The sequence below is a fragment of the Conger conger genome, chromosome 2, assembly GCF_963514075.1.
Source record: "Conger conger chromosome 2, fConCon1.1, whole genome shotgun sequence".
NCBI lineage: Eukaryota > Metazoa > Chordata > Actinopteri > Anguilliformes > Congridae > Conger > Conger conger.
The window spans coordinates 14197071-14215966 of record NC_083761.1 but is presented as its reverse complement, the minus strand read 5'-3'; the positions used below and the strand labels follow the sequence as shown (position 1 = coordinate 14215966).

General features: G+C 43.2%; 1 protein-coding gene across 1 annotated transcript in view; it reads left to right on the top strand.

Moving 5' to 3' along the window:
* pcdh15b (protocadherin-related 15b) overlaps positions 1–18896 on the top strand; it is a 158040-nt gene that overhangs the window by 91351 nt on the left and 47793 nt on the right. Inside the window, exons 18-22 of the mRNA XM_061231247.1 lie at positions 2239–2332; positions 6967–7095; positions 11450–11755; positions 13335–13559; positions 17626–17742. Coding sequence (XP_061087231.1) covers positions 2239–2332; positions 6967–7095; positions 11450–11755; positions 13335–13559; positions 17626–17742 — 871 coding nt within the window. The remainder of the gene's footprint in view (positions 1–2238; positions 2333–6966; positions 7096–11449; positions 11756–13334; positions 13560–17625; positions 17743–18896) is intronic.

Genomic DNA, 18896 nt, shown 5'->3' with positions numbered 1-18896 from the left:
AAAAAATGCAAATAAAAAGTAATCTTGCCTTAAAATGTGAAGAAATGTGTCATGTTCAATGTACCATTTAGAGGTCAGGTTTGCTTATGTTCACTTAGATATTAATTGTTTAAAGGTTTTTTGACCAGGGGTGCCCACATTTGACCAGGGGTGCACACTGCTGTAAGTGGTTGACATCAAACAATGATCTGTCATTTCTGTCCAAGGAATGCTGAGGATGAAAAATGGATTTCAGTTGGTTGAGTCACCACTGCTTTGTTCTGGCTTGTTCTGGCGGAAAATGGTTCTCAGCATTTAGTCATTTGATAGTTACTCATCCTTAAAGAAAATATTTCCATTTTTTAACCTTAAAGCCTGATTTTGTACAGCTGCTACTAATGATTGTCTTTCATTTTCTGTTATTGGTGTTTTTGCAATGTAACTGGATTGTTTTAATTTTTTTTTGTTCTTAGCCGACAATGCTTTATAAATATACATGAGGCAATTACCTGTTCTTTCAAGCAATGAGTACCAGGCCAGAACAAGCTCCTTCTGTTTATTGTACAGATATGAATGAATGCTTCTCCAGTGCTGGGTAATTGATGGTTAAGTTCAGCATGAAACAATATATGGCATTTCTACCATCATTTCATGGAAGAATTCTCAGTTAAAGACTTTGCACAGATCCACAGTCCTCTCATATTTACAGTGAGTCTTGGGACAAAGACATTATTCTTTCTTGATTTGGCCCTTTACTCCACAATTTTAGATTTGTAATCAACAGTTCACATGCGGTTAAAGTGCAGATTTTCGGATTTTATTCAAATAAACATTTTGGATTTCACCATGTAGAAAATTGCCGCACTTTTTAAACATAGTCCCCCATTTCAGGGTTATGTAATATTTAATAATCTGGCAATATTGTAATATTTGGTACAAACGGCTTCACAGGCGTTTTTTATTAGTCAGGTGTATTCAAGCACTTCCTTAGTGCAGGTATAAAAGGGCTTTTGATTTGATTTTGGTTTTTGTCAATGTATGGACCAGAGTTGTGCCAATGAAAGTCAAGGAAGCCATTATGAGGCTGAGAAATAATAATAAAAAAATAGTCAGAGACATAGGCTAAGCAATAGGCTTACCAGAAATAAAAGGATATTTCTAACTGGAAGCTGTTAAGATTTCTATGCAAAAGGTATATACTTAAAAATGAAAATATGAAAGAATGAGTTGCTTCCTATTACTGAAAGCCTCTAGGCATTTCCCCCCTAAATCTTTGTACAATGCAGCGCAAACTCTGGAGGACAAATTGTTGTTGAAAGGAATAAGAAAAATTTGTATACATGCAACCTGAGTTAGAAACAGCACTGTGAACGCTGAGGAGGACACCAAACTAATGTAAATTTGACTGAAGTGAATCTTCCCGCATTTAAACATTGAATCAAAGTTCTATGAAAGTCGTCTCATATTGGCATATCCGCCAATCCGCCAATCCACTCCAAGTCCCTTTGCATTATGAATGCTGCGATGGAGAACGCAGCCACACATAATCTGCCCAGGGAGGAGGGAGGTGTGGGTGGAGCATGCACATATCACTACGCTGTGCCCCTCCCCATCCCCCTCCCTTTCTTTCTTTTTAAATTGGATTTGCTTCTCCAAGAGCTTAAATAAATTCCACAGTACACGTATCAGTCTGAACCACACTAACAATGACAGTTAACACGTCTACCGTTAAACGAGTGCCTGTCTATTTCATTTCATGCCTTGCCAAGAGCATTTTGTATAAAAATACTATGTTTTATGTGACTGGAAAATCCTCAATTCCATCAATGCAATATGACATGTTCTTCTGTTAATCATTATTTCAGTGTGATTCAGTCTAGTTCATTCTAATGGTCTGGAAGCCATTGTGTCAAATACAAGCTTTCATGTGATATTTGTTCACTCATTTAGATTTATAATTTTACAGTAAGACGAAAATAAATCTAAACTCTACAAATGGCCTGCATTCATATAGCGCTTTTATCCAAAACTTCATTCATACATTCACATACCATACACATTCACACACCAACAGCAATAGGCTACTATGCAAGGTACCAATCTGGCAATCGGTGGGTTAGGTGTCTTACTTCGACACCTAAGGTGGTGGATCGAACTGGCGAACTGGCAACCGACTGCCAGACGATCGCACTTGCCCTTTGTGGCACATTTACAGTTTTCTGTAAGGTCTAAACTCACGTATGTCTCTTCTCCTCACAGTTCAGGGCTACTGGTGTTGAGGAAGGCACTGGACAGAGAGACCACCGATCAGTACGTCCTCATCATCACCGCCGGCGACGGGCGCCCAGAGGGGGTACGAACAGCGCACACTGTGATCACACACCCTCGCTACCTGAGGAACAGGTTGAAAACAACATCACAAACGTTCCACGTGTCCCTGTGGCCCACTGGGTCCTGTGTAGAAGTGTGGGCTCCGGTCCAGACCCAGATAGCAACTGGCATTAATCTAAATGGAGAAGGATGGGCAATAGTACAGAGCATGCCCCATCGGCAATGAAGTAATTATTTTAGAGAATAAAGATAAATGAATTGGGCGGCCATTGCGGCTCTCTGGCGTGTGAACTTGTTTTATGGTTACTCCGTGTGGGGAGAGTTTGCGTAGAGATCAGCCAGAAAAGCGGTTCCTTTAAGACTGACGGAGTGAAATGATGAAGGAGTTCATGCCAGTGCAAGTTCTACAGATTTATATACTTCCCCTTCCTTGTAGATGGATGGCTTTAATGGTTCTTGCTTCACAGATTCACCAGCAGATTAACATGCACCCCCTTGAATGTTTGAGGAACTTTAACGATTGTTTTGTTTGTCATTTATACTATTACAACACTGTTATATCCTTCTAATTACAGTATTTACAAATAAGTGGTTTTTAGCCCAGCAACTGTAATTTCAGTAAGGAAAGATTTATGAGAGTAATTATACTGTACAGTAACTGTGACAATGCATTTACTTGGTGCACCTGGAGCATATATTTTAAATTCACCTATTCCAGCAGTATTTCATAAAACTTCTTTAATCAGAGTAAACACACAACTAAGTAGTCACTAATGGTTCTGAAATCCTGCCTTTCCTTTTCACCTCTAGCTCAATGACAGAAGTGTCACAGGCAGATTTGTGTCACATTAGAGTCAGTTATGGCAGCTGCAGCATTTTAATGCAGGTTTAACTTGGGAACAATGTGACCTTTGTGGAAAATGAATACAAATCTCTGTCTCCTGCCAAGCGCTGATGACTGAATATCCCTCCCGATTTAATCAGAAGCCACTGTAATTGGCAGTTTAATTGGCGTTTTTCCCACTTTCGTAATAAATCCTTTCCCCCTTTAATGCAGAAATCCTGCGAGATTGTCTTAGGAAAGGAAAGTGAAACACCAGAGAACAATGCGTACTTAAATCCCCCCACTCCCAGCTAACAGTCTGCCACCATAGCCCCCCCTCTTTGTCCGTGGGCTCAATCCAAACCAAACCAAACCATTTCTCAATCCCAGTCAAGAGCATACAGGGGAGAAGACCTTTGAAATGCGCTGACCTTTCAAAATCAGTTGGTCATTGGCCAGTTTAGAAACCTGACGAACCGAAAAGTCCAGTTGAGCTGGGTGCAGTATGGGAACGAGTAGAACGGAATCGGGTCGATGGGGTTGTTGACCTCCTGACCTGAGTGACGTCTGAGCGAGGATCTACTGCAGCGTTACTCCGCTCCACGTCCTGCGGCCCGGAGTGTCTGCAGATATTCACTCCTACCGTGCGCTACACCACCTGATTTCACTTATTATTCTACCTGCTTGGTTCAGATAATAAGCTAATTTGTTAAATCAGATGGTGTAGCTCATGGTAGGAGCGAATACCTGTATGCACTGCAGCCCGCAGGACCTGGGGTTGAGTCTCGCTGCTCTACAGTATGTATTGGGATTATGGAAAGCAGACAGAGCTGTAACTCTGTCTTCCACCAGACAGAGAGGGCAGTGTGCAGTCATGGCATGAACACAGCTGTATGAAGGTGATCTGACTGGTCAACCTTATTAGGGTGAATCATCTTTATTTTATGCCATTACATAGCAAATAATAATACATTGTTACAGTACAAACTATTTCCCCAATCACACGCTGTTAGTGCCTTTTATTTCCCATTTGAGATTGTGCACAATTTTTTATTAATTTAATGTGCATTCATTGCAAAGTATTGTGCTTTAGATCCACTCCTTTGACATTAACTTGAATGTTATTCCGGGGGAATAACATTCAGAACATGTTCAGAAATACAATAAGTTTGAAGATGGCTGAGGCTGAAACACAAACATTTTCCCTCGTCGTTATCGACAAAGCGCCGCAGACTGTGAGCTAGTGTAGCCTTTGTCAATACATCGCAGTAGTATCTACTAGGGATTAGCGGACAGTGTTGGTCTTAACCTATCAATAATGCTTTATTGAAGAAACTCCAGTTTGGCTCTGCCCTGCCCTGAGGGAACCAGTGGCAAAAATATCATTTTGTTTTCTTCAGTCATTTTTGTGTAAATTGGTTGGTATTTATGGCGTTTTAAAATGATTTTCTTTCACCTACTGTTGTATACTAGCACTGTGGGGTACAGCACACTTTGTTCCATTCTGAAAACCTTTTGGTGTTTTTTATGGTCTTTGAAACCATTATGCGCAGAGCGAGAAATGTAAGAAAATGACTGACAGTGGAGATCTCTGGCAGTGTGGACTAGGCAACGTACCAGCTCTCAATGCTACCTTTAGTACTCTTTTTAAAGATGCTGTCCTTTTTCCAACTAATGCCACTTCAGTTTCAATCAGAGCTATGATTTTGTGATCATAGTTTTTTTTTTTTTTCTTGTTCTTTTTCTTGCGCTGGCGGGTACTGTACATTTCATCTGTCTTTGGCAGAAATGTTAAATCCGTTCTGCCTCTTTAGTAAGGCTGTGGCAATTCAAAAGTCTTAGAGATATTTGCGAGGGTTGTCTACACATTTTAAGAGAACACTTGCATATTTGACAATGCTAATGCTAGCAAACAAAACGAAAAAAACTTCCAATGTAACCTTCAATCTTGCTTTGGCCATTCTACAGTAGTTTGCTTGCCATTTCACGTTTATCATTGATGTTTGTTGCTCTGGAAGTGCCTTCTTATCAAGAGATTTTTTATGCCTGGATGTAATTACCTTTCAAAGATATCTTTGCCCTGCTTTATAATTTCATGGCAGAGGGGAGGGAGGACACCATAGCGGGGTTATTCTTTAAGATAAATCACAGAAAGCCATTCATCAGCGAGAGAACGATGGCTACGGACCTAATGCAATGTTCTGCTTTGATACCACCAGGCTAGAAAGAACCTAATTGGCTTCAAAGGATGAGTCTAGAATGAATCCATCATATTTGTGATACCGGGCGAGTAAATCTCCCTTGCCCATGTTCAGCTGCAGATTAAATGTGTAGGTTGAAATCTTTGCTGACAGCCACCTCCTATAAGGCAAATTGCTTAAAATATCACTCATTGAGCCCCTGCTGCATTGATTAAAAGCTGCGGATGTGCTAGGTCGTTTGCGATTGGTTTTCTACCAGCAAGCCGTTCAAACTACCTAAGCTGTTAGAATGTGGAGCGTGGAGGGGTTAGAAAACCGTGTGCCTTGTAACAGTAATCGAATGAAACCCATTAAGTGCAGTGACATCGTTCGGGGCTGTTTTTGTCATGTCTATGACATGGTAAAATACATTTTGAACACAAAGGCTGGGGTTTGATGGGTTTGGTTTTGACGTGCCCTTGATGTCACTAATACGGGAGGGGCATCAGTGGCTCTGTGCTCCTCTTCTCCAAAACGCGTAATAGGTTCAACTTCGTTTCTTATCGTCACTTTCAGGATTTTATTTTACCTAGCGAGGCCAGGGGGCCATTATTTATGGTGGATTGTAAATCCTTAGCTTGCCTTCATGACTTATGATAAAAGGTTAAGATGGTCTTTGCCCTCAGGCTTTCAGATTTGAGTTCAGTATTGTAGCAGTATATTGCTTTTCAACACCCAGTGTAGTGACTGATGTAATGTCATGTCAAGTTCAGACTCAGGTCACCGAGGCATTGAAGGGTTAAAATTTCACTGCTCAGCCACCCATGTTCCTATTCATATTCCCTGTTGAGTGATGCAGTAGTAGTGAAATTAGTTTAATAAACATTGTTATTCCTTGCTTTTTTACTGCTTGCTGTTGTTCTTGGGGACATTTGTCAACAATCGTGTGCTGTACACAAAAAATAATAGCTTGAGTGATTATAAAAGTTCAGAAATGTAGAATGTAATTTATTATGTGCTCGTATTATCTATTATAAAGTTCAGTTGTTTAAAAGTGCCACTTAATTGCCTCTCTTTGTATAAAGAATATGATGTTCGGCACACAAGGTTCAGTGTTGCTCCACAATAAATTACGATGAAGTGTTTCATTTCTACATTGTTTAATTCTCACAGGAAATGTGAGGTGTGGAGACATGTTGACTGAAATCACCTTTAGCCTGAATTCATTCTGTTGGTTCTGGTTTTGTTGCCATTGCACTCACCACAATGCAAATTGAGTTATGGATATTAGCAAAATTTGTATTTGATTATTTGTTATCTGACTATGAATCCAAACACAACATCATTTTACAAGAGCTATGTAAATTCATCAGTAAAGTATATTTGTTGACAGGAGGTAGTACTGGCTCTGCAAATTGGCAGAAAATATATTTAATCAGTTTTCATTTTGACATGTTGATGTTGATTTATGAATTTGCCTAATTTGAAAATGTATTATTTGCTTGTTTGTGTTTGGCTTGTCACAATGCAGTGCTCAGTTTATACATCTATTTATGGAATATGCATGCCCAATGGAAAGCACATGACATATGCCTTCTGCTGTTAAAATAATACTTACTTTACAAAATAGCTTGTTTGCTTTTTTGATTACAGATTTCCACAGCCACGGTGACGATAGTGGTCACTGACGTCAATGACAACGATCCGGTTTTCGACACGCTTCTGCCCAAAAACTTCACTGTCCAGGAAGAGCAGGCCAATTTGTTTGTTGGTCAAGTAAAGGTATGTCCATCCATTCCCATTTATTACATTACATTGCATTACATTATTGGCATTTGGCAGGCGCTCTTATCCAGAGCGACGTACAGTTGATTAGACTAAGCAGGAGACAATCCTCCCCTGGAGCAATGCACGGTTAAGGGCCTTGCTCAAGGGCCCAACGGCTGTGCGGATCTTATTGTGGCTACACCGGGATTAAAACCACTGACCTTGCGTGTCCCAGTCATTTACCTTAACCACCACGCTACAGGCAAGTGTCGCTCCATAGATGTCTGACTGAGTGGGAACATTCTGATTTGTCGCTATGTAAAGTAACTGTAGTTCTAGTAATTCTATTCCAGTGGCTGGCGTTTGGCTTATTGGTTTTGGTGTCCTTGTGGACAGGGGCGTGGTGCCAAGGACCTCGGTATCCACACGACCTCTGGATCACGGCTCTGGCCCATAATGACCAGCTGCCAAAAGCCCAACGCCAAAAAGGCTGCCCAATATCTCCTAGCAACCTCCCTGCCCGATACCCATTTTTAGTGTGTGTGGAATTTTCCAATTAAATAAAAGTCATTTAAATAATTTGTCTCCTTCAGGGACATCCCATAATGAGCTGCATTGTTCAGCTCTGTTAAGCCCGAAGGAGGTTTAATTACTGGTTAAGATTAATAGAGCTCCGGTTTGTTTGAAAAATAATCAGAGACTAATGTGATAAGACATCTTCGGAGAGCGTCTGTTTGTACATTCTGCGGGCCCCGTTTGTTTTTTTTCCTGATTTGACTTGCATCGCTCAGTCGACGTTAACCTGCGCCGCGTCCTCATGAAAAACGGCGGATGGCATTGACGGGGGCGCACGCTGATTGATGATGGTCCTCACACGGCATCGCGCTCGCCTTCCTGTCTCTCCTCCAATCCGACGCTCACTCAGGCCTGTCACACGTCCTCCGCTCGTGAATACTGAACGCGGGCCAAGTCCAACAGCCGCTGAACGGCGGCGCGTCGCGAACGGGAGCCCCGTCCGTGCGGGACGGCCGCAGAGCGTCTGCGTGGCGCAGGAGCTCCTGACATATCGCCTCGCTGCCAGCAGTAAACGGACCGGCTCGTCAGCCCTCGTTTGTTTACTCGGGAATTTGGCCCGATGCCCCGAAACGCGCGTGTCATTTGCAGGTACACGACATACTGTACGTCCCAAATGATGTCAATGACTAATCGCAGCAGCAGACCATCTGCTGTGAAAAGTTGAGACCTTTTTGTCAGGCGAGTTGTTTGTTCTGCTTTTTCTGAAGAGATGCTAAGCGCATCCTCTGTTTGTTGTTGTTTGTGTTTGCTTAGTTTTTTTCCCCTCAAATGAAATATCGTACCTGTCTGCTCTCTGTCAACACAGCTGCAATCGCGGTGATGCAAAGTTGTGGCTCAACGGCGGATGCGTTTCAGTTCACTTCAGTTAAAGCCGTAAAAGTTGTGCGAGATATTCCCGCTAATTGGGAAAGATGGCGAAGGCCGCTCTGTTTGCTTTCATTATCTCCTTGATAGCGGAATCGGCAGCCCCGTCTCCGCCTGGCACTTTGTGCAGGGACAGGTGCTCCTTTTTGTTTATCAACTCAGAAAAGCACATTACTATATTTACAAGATGGCCCAGGCGAGAAGGCGGGAGAAATCGCAGCTTTCAGACTGCCCTTACAGAACCTTCCAGAGAAGAGTAATTATGCCTCACCGATTTCAAGTGTTTACTGACACTATTGTGTTACACAGCTGCTTGTGCTGTTTTCTTATAAACCTTTTTAATTAACTTTAAATTGATCTCCAAGTAGATAAATGCTTTCATTACAATGACCTTTTTAAGTGCTTGATAAAAGGAATGCCTGCAAGGCAAGCTAAATTACCATGTTCACTTTTTGCTGTCTGTTCTTAGTGTGGGCAAAGTAAAAGAAATGCCAACAACAAGTTTTGTCCACATTTGTTAAAAAATGAAGCTTACCTAAATACATTTGACCGTGTGTGTATTCACAGGCAATAGTATGACTGTTCATCTTCTGCTATGTTCGATTTTATAGTATTTCTTTCTATTAGTACAGGTCTAGTTGTTGTTTTTGTAATAACCTGAAATAAAATTTAAGTAGATATCAAGTACAGACACAGAGAATTCATAAACATGTTCACAGACGTAAAAGAAGAAAAATGATGTGACTTTGGTGCTAATTTGCTGCACCACTCCAAGGTGCTAATAAAGGTGAAGAAAGATATTAAAGGAAGATAACAAACATAAAAGGAAAATGAAAGCCATTAACATTGTGTCTCTAGACTACTGGCATTCATTTTATGACTAATTGTACACTACAATACACTGTACTGTGCCCAAGATACAGATTTTTGATAGACATAATGTATTCTTTCAGTATAAATCCTATGTCCTACCCTTTACCCAAAGTTTCATCATTTTTATTAGCATGTTCAAAAAAAGTTCATCCTCCCCCACGCTCGCATTTGTATTCCGCCTTAAACGTCCGTTTGTGTAAGAGTTGCTTGCTCCGATTTGTAATTGCTCCGAACGTGGTCAGCTGCTGGTTTTGGAATTGATTTTAATCAAAGCGAGAGTCAGCAAGCTCATTAGCCGGTCATCTTTGGTCCGGTCAGCAGATTTAATTCCTCCATCAAACAATGAATGCTAGCATTTAAGCCCGTGAAAGCTGGACTGGCTTTACCTGGAGTGCCGCAGGGTCGGTTCACCCCAATCAAACGCTCTCTGCACCGTGCCGTAACCCCAGGGAGAGGAGGACTGTGGTGTGACGCGGCCCCATGCCAGCTGAAACCCACCCCAGACTCAGAGCGTGGGGGCTCACTCCCTCCTTCCTTGTCAGTAATTAAAAGGAAAAGGGAAGATATGACTGCTTTTCAGAAACTATTAGGACTACTTGCAAGCTCTCGGCCAAATTATAATGAGCTGTCATATTCAGCAGGGAATTAAAATTTATTAAGCAACTCTACCCGGCCCTCAAGGGTTCATAAAACCCTTAAAATCCATGTTTTCTTATCGGCTGGGTTTCAAATGTCCATACTGCTTACTGGTTTTGATATTTTTACTGTATGTTTTTGCTAAGCAAATTACTACGTTAGACGGTTTACTTAACCCTTTCAGTCCCAAGCATACCACTCTAGTGTAACTACCATGAAATCCCAAGAGTGCCATACTGTATCATACCCTAAACAATCAAAATGACTGCTATACTATTGTTTTAAGCCCCTATTAAAACCCTGTGAAAACTTTTTTCAACCAAAGCCAAAACCCCTTGCGATTCTGGTGGAGCCACTTCATATTGGGCTAGGGACTGAAAGGGTTAAGAGTCCTGGGAAATCATTTCTACTGTACATACTGTAATAGTAGTATGGTGTATGGAGTATGGTATTCCTGTATTTTGTTGCTGTAAGGTTGAAATACAATCACGTTTCAGAGCATTTGATCCAGGGTATGTTTAGATGAAAATGCTGTTCTAGCACAAGAGGGGAATTAGCACAAAATGACATGCTTAAATATGATATGGCAGTAACTCAGAATTTGCTTTATTGCAGAACGTACATTTTGGACAGATTTCATTAATTGGCTAATAGAATGTTAAATGATTATATTGCATGCCTGTCTGATGAAGGGTATACATCGGGGATGCTCAAGGCTGGCCCTTGAGGCCAGCAGTGCAGCTGGTTTTCATTCTCCCCCTCTAATCAGGACTGATTTAAACCTGAGACCCCAGTGCCTCATTTCAATCGCTTATTTTCTCCTCTTTTTTTTCTTTTTCTTGCTCATGACCCGGAAATATATCGAGGTCTGCCGTCTTTAAGGACATTCCAACCTGTTAAATGTTCCTTCTAGGAGTTAGAAATAGAAGTTAGGTACTCCCAATCTTTCCTTTGAGCAAGAAAACGTTATTTTCAATATCCAGACGGATATTTTTTTTGAAAGCCTGATGTGTAAATGATCAACCTGTGGATGCACCTCTCTCCTTCTGCGAAGTCTTTAACTGACATGGCTTCAAACTGACGTTTGAAGGAACAAGGATGTTCCATTAGCCTAATTCATGTCACGATTTCCCCGTCTTCATTTCTTTTCTTGACACTTTTCCAAGCCTCTCCCAATGTAGTTGAAAAAATAGCAAAGAAAAGAAAAAATAAGCCATTGGAATGAGCCCCTGGCCTCTGGCCAGTCAGTAGCCAATTAGTGGCATTAATCGATCAATTAACCACTGGGTAGAAATAAAAAGGGCAGTACAGTACTCCTGGCCTTGAGAGGCAGATTTTAGTACCCCGGTATACAGGCTGTGTGGGATTTTCTCTTGTGTAAGAGGCTTTGGGGTTTGTGTGTTATCCTTGTGACCTCCAGGCCTCCGATCCGGATGCTGGGGTGAACGGGCAGGTCCGGTACAGGCTGGTGAGCCACGCGGGTCTGTTCCGGATAAACGCTAACGGCAGCGTCTTCACGGCCGTGCCGCTGGACCGCGAGGCCCGCAGCGAGTACCGCGTGATCGTAGAGGCCTCGGACGGAGCGGTAGACCCCCGCCGCACCACCGTCACGCTCTCCGTCCAGGTGCTGGACGTCGACGACAACAGCCCCGTCTTCTCCCAGGCCTCCTACGCCGCCAGCCTGCCGGAGAACAGCCCCCCGGGCACGGTGGTCCTTCAGCTGAGCGTGAGCCTCCCGGACCCCCCCTCCCACCGCACACCCACACCGAGCGGCGCGTCTGCAGCCTCCAGACGCTAGCGTTAGCATTAGCCTAGCCTCAGAGCGCACCAGGGCGTTAGGCCATTACCGCCCCGGAGGTGGGGTAGTGTGAGGGAGACGGACGATGTGGGATACAAGCAAAGATGACAGATGGCCAGCCCTGCCAGCATGAGCAGTCTGTGTGTGCCACAGATGCAACACTAGCATCTTTCACAGGAAAACCATATACCTGTACAGCATGACACTTACTGTACAATGGAGGTAGTCGAAATATTTCAGGTATCTGGAGAGAAATGTATTTTTCTGTTTCAGAACAGGTTATTTTTTATATTGTTTATTACATTTTTGACATGTGAAGTACAGTATATGTCATTGCATGTGTGGTCATTTTCTGTTGAGTCCACGTGTGTGTGTGTGTGTCAGTGCATCCAGGTACTGTACATCTTTCAGGGACAGTTGACTTAGCTCATACATTTGGCGCTGTACATTTTTTGAGACGTTCAATATTATTTCAAGTGAAGCAAACGCTTGCTTTAAGCGAAGCAAATGAGACGACACGCACGATTATGCAGCTGAAGCACAGAAAGGCTATTATTAACATCATATCCAGAGTGAGTGATTGAGTGACACCAGCCTCTGACAGCCTGATGGCTGATCTGTCTTCAGTGACAGACCCATCATCGCGCTGTTCCCCAGTCCCTCCCGGCACTGGCGGGAAAAGCCCCTGCGATGGCCTGTGATTCTGGCAAAATGAAGGCACTAAAGGTTTTTTTTTTTTTATCAGTGTGTAAAGCAGTTCCCCTGAGCACTCCACATGAATGGCTGCTACTTCCCAGGCTTTCAAACGCCTAGATAACCTGGCACGGTTCACTTTTCTTTCCATTGTCAATAAGACATCACTGATTCCAGAGGGTAACAGTGCAGCGTGTTGTAAGTGACTGTGCATATTATTCCTACTGTTGAATATCAGGACATGAGAAGTGTAATAGAATAGATTGAGCTTTTAGATTAAGTCCATTTGAGATAAATGGAGAAGTAACTGCTAGCATGCCCAGTGTTTTATGAACATTGTTTTATCTTCTTTACGCTAACAGATCTGCCTCACGTGTTAATTATTTTCCGGAGCTTTCTTAATTTACTGCCCTGAGTTTATGCACTTGTACAAATGTTAATGTGTTCGGCCGGTTTCACAGACACAGATTAAGCTTATCCCTGGTTTAAATTGTGTATGAAGAATGCCTGCTAAGAAGACCAGCTCAAGATTGCTGGTTGACCAGTTCAGACCAACTCCCAGCTTGACATGGTTTGAACAACTCAAGCTTTGTTTTGAAACAAACAAGCTTCGAGCACTATCTGGTTGGCCAGCCCATACCCAGCTAGACCAGCTTATGACCAGCTTGACCAGCTCAATTTTCAAGCTGGTCAAGCTGGCATAGCTGGATTTTACAGCAGGGTCTCCATTCAAATCAGAAGTTTAGGACTAGGCTTATTCTGTGTCTGCCAAACTGGCCCATTGAGTTTCTGCAACGGACTTTTATTGCCCCAGGCCAAAGATGCGGACCTCAACTCCAACATCACCTACCGGATAAGGACAGAGGAGGCCAGCAAGCTGTTCTCCGTTAATCCGGTTACCGGGCAGCTGTCGGTGTTACAGACCCTGGATTTCGAAAGCCTCTCCACTTCAGAGGCCACTTACACCTTTGTAGTGGAGGCCTTAGACAGTGGAGGGAGCATGCCACCGGGGATGGCTACTGTCACCGTAAAAGTCACAGTAAGAACACATCCTCTCCTCTGCTCCCCCTCTCCCCCCTCTTCCCCTGATGTTCGCACACTTCTACTTATACCTGCTGAAAAGTAGCCCCTCAGAAGGCCACTTTGCTGAAAGCCACAGAGCCGCTTTCACGCGATGACACCGTCCAAGATAAATTGGCCCTCCACTATTTCCACATTCATCAGCGCGCACAAAAGGCGGACACGCCGGCTGATTGATACAGTACAGTACTACAGTAAGGCAGGGATATTTTACGTGTGAATGATCATTAGGTCTGTGAGGACTCTATTTTGTCAGGATTGCGGATGTGTGATTTATAGCGTTTCAGGAGAATAACCGTCGGGCGTCAGCTGAATGAAAATTTGCCTGCAGCAGGAAGCAGAGAATCAGCTGCGGTTAATGAAAACGGCCTCAAAGCATAGAGCAAAGCATTACCAATTATGTACAGTAATTTTACACAATAGTCAGTGCCAACAGATTAAATAAAATTTTTCATTTTTAATAGTTTTATTCCTTTTATCCTCCACATTTTCCCTTTGGGGCGGCACGGATGGTGCAGTGGGTAGCACTGCCGCCTCACAGCAAGGAGGTCCTGGGTTCGAATCCCCATCGGCCGGGGCCTCTCTGTGCGGAGTTTGCATGTTCTCCCCGTGTTTGCGTGGGTTTCCTCCAGGTACTCCGGTTTCCTCCCACAGTCCAAAGACATGCAGGTTAGGCTGATTGGAGAGTCTAAATTGCCCGTAGGTATGAATGTGTGAGTGAATGGTGTGTGTGCCCTGCGATGGACTGGCGACCTGTCCAGGGTGTATTCCTGCCTTTCGCCCAATGTATGCTGGGATAGGCTCCAGCCCCCCTGCGACCCCGTTCAGGATAAGCGGGTTAAGATAATGGATGGATGGATGGATGGATTTTCCCTTTGGTGTGCGTGCCATTGTGTCATTCGGCGATACACTGAACCTGCTGACCAGTGGCCCTTTACAACCAGGGCACCTGGTACTACAGAAGAGAGCTAGCACAGATAGGAGGAGTGACATATTTCTCACTGGTGACAGCCTTTGGGCATCTGTCTGTTTCATTCTAATGAACTCTTGGTAGCAGTAACCAGGCACTGCAGCTGTAAACAGTCACTGCTATAGTTGCCTATACCTTGAACAGGTGGCAACTCATATAAACCTGCCTAGCGTATACCCACTGTGACCCTTGCAGGATACGGCCCTTTATGTCCTAGTGACTCATCCTGGTCATTGCTAATAATATAGCTGAGGACTGCACCTGCTGCTATTGAGCTTAGGTTTGAGTCCATGCGTACTTCAGTGGTTAGTTTGGCCTTAAAGCCGAGCTGAAATTCTCCACAATAGCTTCAGTCCGTTTCTATCCGCCAGTCATAAGCAAACTTTTTGCATTGTTAAAAAGGTATGTTTTCCAGTGACATTGAGCTTGTTCACTGTCAGTCAAGAAAATTACATTTGTATTTTCCTCAGATAAGGACATCCTTTGTTGTAATTTTTTAGGTGTTCAGAGACTTGTTTTGATAGGAGACTAGCAATTTATTCATGTTATCGCTTGATAAACCCAACAGGAACTCATGCTAATGTTGCCGGTTCAATTTCTTTTTCCTTTATTGCTCTTTCTTAAGAGTCACTCAATAACCTTGACAGTTTCAGTTTATATTTATTTATTTATTTGTTTTGCAGAGGTTTTTGGTATTAAATCTTGTTTACACGTATCCACAGAGCTTAAATTAAATTCAAACACATTCTTTCCCTTTCCTGTTAAGACGTTTCAAAAAGTTACACTTGTGTCCACCAGGAGTTTATCATTAAAGCAAAGACTCATTATTAAAACAAAGGTATTGCATTATTGTTGGTGTGTAGACAGGTGAGGATGTACGCAAAAGAAGATGTACTTAAATATGATCCCTATAAAATGTTACCCAGTGGGAAAAAATTCAGATAGTGAGGTAACAGGGTACAGCTTGATTAACGTAATTGCGAAATGACTGCATCAACTGATGTTCTCATTAAATAGCATTAGCCAACTGAAGTGCATTACATTATGTTTAATTCTTCCACACATTCCATAGTCAGTCGAACTATGTCAATCTTACTTTCAGTGGTCAGTTAGCGTTTTTTCACCACCTTCACAGTTTCCACACAATTTTTTCTCCCATTTGCACAAAACTGCCCAATTCCCTCTGCGATTTCTGCCATGCACTGGTGGTCACATAAGGAAATACAATGGCAGTCACAGCAGTCATAAAGGTTCCATTGTAGTCAAACTTTGGAACACCTATTACACTGCATTGTGTGGTTTGAAATGAGAGGTGGCTGTTGACATTAATGAAAAATGGCATGTAACAATTAAATTGACCTATTCCTTTCAGAACCGAGTCCATTGTGTTTTGGTTGAATGGAAGCCGTGGTATCTTTCAGTGCCAAGAGTGAATGGACCAAAAGATTCTAGTCTCTTTCTGGCACTCCAAGCAAATTGGAATTGGGTCCACGCTTAAAAAAAAAACCTCTACCGTTCTATATTGTAACTATAGATTTGCAAAGCCAATCTCTTTATCATGGTAAAAGGGCAACAAGATGTCCAGTTCCTGGAGCTTTTAATCTTTTTAAACCGCAACTGTTTCCAGTGTAAGGAGGCACTGCCGGCTGATTGCATCCCATAATTGCCGGTGACGTATGGCTCTGTGACATGCTGCATCTCCTCAGGGCTGTGGCTGTGCAATTCAACCTTGAACCGAAACGCTCGGAGACAAGAGCCAATACCAGCTGCTCAATACCATCTTCCTGCTCCAGCGAAGTGGATTGCCTAAGCTTCCTTGTGGCAGCGAGGTCTTGAAGGGAATCTCATTAGGGACCAGTGCCTCCGGGTAATCAGTGCCTGCATGGTAATTTCAGCTTAAAGAGAGAAAATTTTCAAATGAGGTGTATCGAGCATCTGACAGGGACTTAATGGCCACAAAGAACTGGGTCCATTTGTGACGCCCCTAATTATTAATTAGCAGCGGGAGAAAGCGGGCCGCACTGTCCTGGGCGGAAAGAGGATTGTCCGAGGCGGCAGATGGGGAGAATGTGTTATCAGAGGGGTGAGGTTATATCTGCCCCATGGGCCTTATTCAAGTGATGTGGAACTGCAGCTTGGAGAGTCACGTGTGTATGTGTGTGTGTGTGTGTGTGTGTGTATGTGTGTGTATATGTGTGCCTGTGTGTCTGCGTGTGTGTGTGTGCCCGTGTGTGTGTGTGGGTGTGCCTGTGTGTGTGTGTGTGTGTCTGCGTGTGTGTGTGCGCCTGTGTGTGCCTGTGTGAGTGTATGTATTACTTTCTCATTTCCAGCTGGTAATGATTCCCTTGAACATTACACCCTGACACTGTGTGAAGGGCATTCTTAAACGCTGCTGTTTTCTATGTGTCTCGGAGCAGTGAAAACCTTTATTTGCTTGGGCCCGTCCAAGGACATGTTGGGGGAAACTTGGAGCGGTGGCAGAGAGGCTGGTTAGATGATTTGGACACCTGAGCTGTGCTGCCCTCTCCTTGGACTCTGGGAGAGAGGATCTATTGAACGCATGCAAATGGAGTTCTGTCCTGGAGATGAATGGCTGCATTGCCATCCCAGGCTTTAGTCTTCTTGGACTCCTCCCGAGTAAAGTGAATCTCTAAGAAAGAAAGAAAGAAAGAAATTAAATGAATTTCCCAAGCATAAAAAAGGCTCTTAATAATTCCCCATGGGCACTTATGATTTTGGCACACACTGTAGGTAAAATCAGCCGACGCGATGCCTCTTACATTACAGAACTTCCCACGGTCCCAAAACACATACCCCCGCGTTACATTATTAATGCTCCGCAATAATGCGTTATTGAATATATGCCATTTTAGTTTAGTGCTTTCCCTCTGTGTTAATGGGATCTTCAGGACTACAGGCTGACACTTGTAAATGCATCGCGTAATAGAACAGGAGTAGCGGGGACCGTTGCTAAGCTGCTCTGTTGAATGTGTCACTAATCCAGTTCTGGTTTCTGCTGATGATATTTGTGCGTTTCTGTGTTGATTGTTTTCAGGATATGAACGATTACTCCCCGGCGTTCAGTCAGGCCATGTACCGGGGAATGGTGGCGCCCGATGCGGTCAAGGGAACGGTCATCGCCACGGTGTTCGCCGAGGACCAGGACCCCGCGGTGAGCATGAATGAGCGTCCCGCCGTCGGTCGAAGCGGGAGCCGGGCCGGGCCTTTAGTCCGCGTCACGGGACTGCTGTGCGTTTCGCATGAGCGGGGAGCAAAATCAAGCCCTTACCGGCCTTTCTTCAACAGGCCTTTTGAAGCTCTGACAGTTTGTGTCACGTTAACCTCTCCAATGCTGCAGCACACTTTGAGCTTTCAGATGAAATTTTCCCATAGTTTAGTTGTTTGCCTTTACCTCTGCCGTTTAAAGTCACCGTGACTGAAATTATCGGGACGAATTTACACTCATTTTAATTGAGTGATGAGCTCGCTTCAAAGTCTTGTATTTTATGTGCCTTTTTTATTGGCGGACTCTTTTTTATCTACTCAGAGTTTGAATCTAATTTCTGACATAATTCTGAAATTTGACAGAAAAATAAATCCCCCCAGAACCTGTATAAATCTAGTTTATTTGAAGTGCCTGTTTAATTCTGCTTTGGAACAGATATGGAACAGTGATGACAGATTGCCACGCAAAAGGCTAATTTTGCAAAGAAACTTGCGAAAAATTATTCATATTTTGTTACTATGACTGCTGCAGCTGAAAACACTTGGCCCGGTCCCAGAAAATATGTTCTCCCATTGGCAGGATGCAGTGTGTAATTAAAGCGGTTTGTATCAGGGGTTTCTCCCTGTGGTTGTCTGATTCCTCTATGTAATATAACATTACTTTGATTGACATGGCTGGGCAGTTCTGCAGCTGTAAAAGCAATCTGCTAACTGCATACTCAGGCACACTCACAGGATACAGGGTATTGGCTACCCTCTGGCCTGCTGAAATAATTTCACTATTACCAGTTAGAAATCACGGAGCATGAAAATACATTGTTAGATTTATGAGGCGTTACTATATAGATATAAGGAGTTTAACATTTGCCCTTTGCCAATGGGTGATGGCACAAAATAAGCCTATCACCGCAATGGAATAACACATAAATAAGGATTGAGAACAAGCTTGTTACGTTCCAAGGCGTTAGTTTTCTTTCCGTCATAAACCCACCACTGAAATCAATAGCAGTTTTTATACGCACTTTAAGCATTTTGAGGGGTCCTTGAGACAGAATTCTCGTATCTTTTGTTGCCTATGTGTTCTTTTTCCTTTTTTTGTTG